We start from the raw sequence: 2,845 nt of genomic DNA, 5'->3' as shown, positions 1-2,845 counted from the left end.
CAAAAAAAAAAAAAAAAAAAAAGAAAGAAAAAAAAGAAAAAAAAAGTATTATTTACTTGTATTTTATGTACATTTGGTATTTTGCCTGCAAGTATCTCAGTGTGAGGGTATCAGATCCCCTGGAATTGGCATTATGGGCAGTTGTGAGTTGCCATGTGGGTGTTGGGAACTGAACCCTGGTTCTTTGGAAGAGCAGTCAGTGCTCTTAACCACTGAGCCACCTCTCCAGCCCCAAGGGGTGTACTTTTAATTGTATACCCTGAGTGGTTCTAGAAGATTCTCCCTAGAAGGTCCTGGCAATGCCCAGCTTCCTTGTTGTATCTGCCATGTGTTCATGAATTCTGCTCTTACTGTGACCCCAGGTGTTGTTACATGAAGTCACAGAGGCACAGGGTGTATTCCAGGTCTCACTGTCAGGACATGGCTGCGTCAAGCCTTTTAACCACCTTAGTTCAGGGTCTTGCTGTCACTTGTCACAGGTCTGAGGTCTTATGACTGGCCCACTAATTTTTGAATTGAGCTTGTCAATGCCTTGAACACTCACTTGCCGAACATGACCTGTCTAGACAGTGACACACCAGGTTCCCCAATATACTGTCCCTCCTGGTCCACGTCCCCATGTCCTGCTCTTACCGTCCCCTCACATTCTTGAGCCTCAGGAACAGCAGCAATGAAGACCAGGGAGGCTACATCCCTTATATCTAGGGACTTGACCTTAGGGCCTTAGATTTAGGCCATCTGGGCTTGAACCTCATCTTTGTTAGCAGGAGGTAGTAGTGGCCATCCTTCCGGTTTCATGCCCTCTTGTACACGATGGGGGCACGGCACATGACATTGTAGTAACCTAGTACCACCCTGATGGAGGACTGACCTTTAACCTCTGGCAATTCACCAGCCTCATCCCAGCACAGCTGGGATAATCCCTAGGGAGGAGAGGTTTCAGAGGAAGAGGGGAGGACCAGCTCAGTGCCCCTTCCCCCTCCCCCAGGAAGCCCTCCATGATAAGTCCAGTTGGCACAGTTAACTCAGGAAACCCTATATCTCTCCAGCCAGACCAGAAGCGCTTTGAAGATTAAAAAGTGGATTTCTCTGCCCAAATCCTCACATTGAGCCTGCACATTTGTCCAGGAGAGGAAGGATTTGGATCTTCATGATGCCTGCCTCTATTCATGAATTCCCTCTTCACGTGCCTACCAGTCTTTGTGGTAGATAGATAAACGTATACAAAGACTTCCTTCTAACCCCTGCCCCAGCCCAGGCAAACAAACGTCGTCATTCTTATTTTCCAGGTGGATGCTTTACGGGATTAAGTAGCTGCTTGGGTGGTAGAGCTGGGATGGGAAGCCAAACTTATTCTACTTCCAAACTGCCAAACCCAGGCTCCACACATCGAGGAGAGAAAGGAGGACCGTGGCTGGCCAGCTGGTGCACAGCGCCCTCTATGGAACATCTGAGAGCGGCGACTGCAGAAAGGAAGTGTGGGGTTGGGAGTGTAACTCAGACAGCTGCGGTGTTCCTGGAGAAGAGGCAGCCACTTTAAATCACAGTGACATTAGTAGAAGAGGCTTGGCGCCTCTGAGCTTGCCTGTACCACTGGAGTGTGCAATGACCTCAGGTGCCATCCTGGTGAGGGACAGGGCAGGAGAGCCTGTGCTGTTGGGAAACCCTCATGCACGCGTGCGCATGCGCGCGTGTGATCTGCTGAATGAGAGGTACTCTTCCTCACAGGGTCTCTTTCCTCCCTCAGCATCCGGACGGCTACCATGAGCACAATACCTGTGCTCATCTCAGCGGGCGCTGTCCTTGGGAAGGCCAACTTGGTGCAGCTGGCTGTGATGGTGCTAATGGAAGCTGCAGCCTTCGGAGCCGTCAGGCTTGTTGACAAGAAGGTCTTCCACGTGAGTCCCAGGGCTGTGAGGGGACTTGGGAGAGCGTAGGGGGGTAGGATGCCGCCCCACCTTGATAAGTTTTGGAGTTTTGAAAATAAAGCTAGGCCCCGAGAGGAGCTGAAAGTGCTTAGACGCCACTGAAGGTTAAACACCACGCGTGGAGGCCTTGAGCGGCGCGAGATTACTATGGGATGCGTACAAAAGATGCATTCCCAGAGCGTAGTAGCTGCAGAGTGTGTTGTATTTTTCATATATGGCTTACAGGCTAGTCCAATTATTCCAACAATGACTGTCTCCTGATAGAAAGCTCAAGGGTCCAGTAGTTTTCCAGCCCATGAGGCTGATGTTTCACTGGCCTTCAGTATGCTTTGGGATCCTAATGAGGTAGGCTCTAATGACGATGAAGGAATGGACTTGCCAGGGAGACTGAGAGCAAGGGCTTCCTTCTCCCTTGTCCTTCATGGAGGCTGCCATCAGGAGTGGCCTGGATTTAAAAGGGATTTTCCCACCTCAAAAGATTGGGACCGAAAGTAGGTCTTCCTACTTCAAATGATTTTTTTTTTCTCTCTTTGGCTCTTTGAACTCTTTGCTCTTGAGGGGCCTGCCACCCAGCTCCCAAATAAAACACAGACTGAGGCTTATTCTTATTAACGAATGCCTGACCTTAGTTTGACTTGTTTCAAGCCAGCTTTTCTTATCTTATGCCAGCTACCTTTCACCTCTGGGCTTCTTCCTTTTCTTCTGTGTGTCTTACTTTCACACTTACTCTGTGACTGGCTGGCTGATTGGCCCTCAGTGTCCTCCTCTCCTCTCCGTGTTCTCTCTTGCTCCTTCCTGAGTTCTCCTATTTATCCTGTCTTCCAGCCCCGCCTATCCTTCTCTTGCCTTCCTATTGGCTGTTCAGCTCTTTATTAGACCAATCAGGTGTTTTAGACAGGCAAAGTAACACAGCTTCA

General features: G+C 49.5%; 1 protein-coding gene across 1 annotated transcript in view; it reads left to right on the top strand.

Moving 5' to 3' along the window:
- Nucleotides 1-2,845, top strand: part of Rhce (Rh blood group CcEe antigens) — a 30,391-nt gene that overhangs the window by 12,269 nt on the left and 15,277 nt on the right. Inside the window, exon 3 of the mRNA XM_005353062.2 lies at nt 1,748-1,898. Within this exon, the coding sequence (XP_005353119.1) occupies nt 1,748-1,898 (151 nt within the window). The remainder of the gene's footprint in view (nt 1-1,747; nt 1,899-2,845) is intronic.

Source organism: Microtus ochrogaster, chromosome 10, assembly GCF_000317375.1.
Source record: "Microtus ochrogaster isolate Prairie Vole_2 chromosome 10, MicOch1.0, whole genome shotgun sequence".
Classification (NCBI taxonomy): Eukaryota; Metazoa; Chordata; class Mammalia; order Rodentia; family Cricetidae; genus Microtus; species Microtus ochrogaster.
This window is presented reverse-complemented; position numbering and strand designations above follow the sequence as displayed.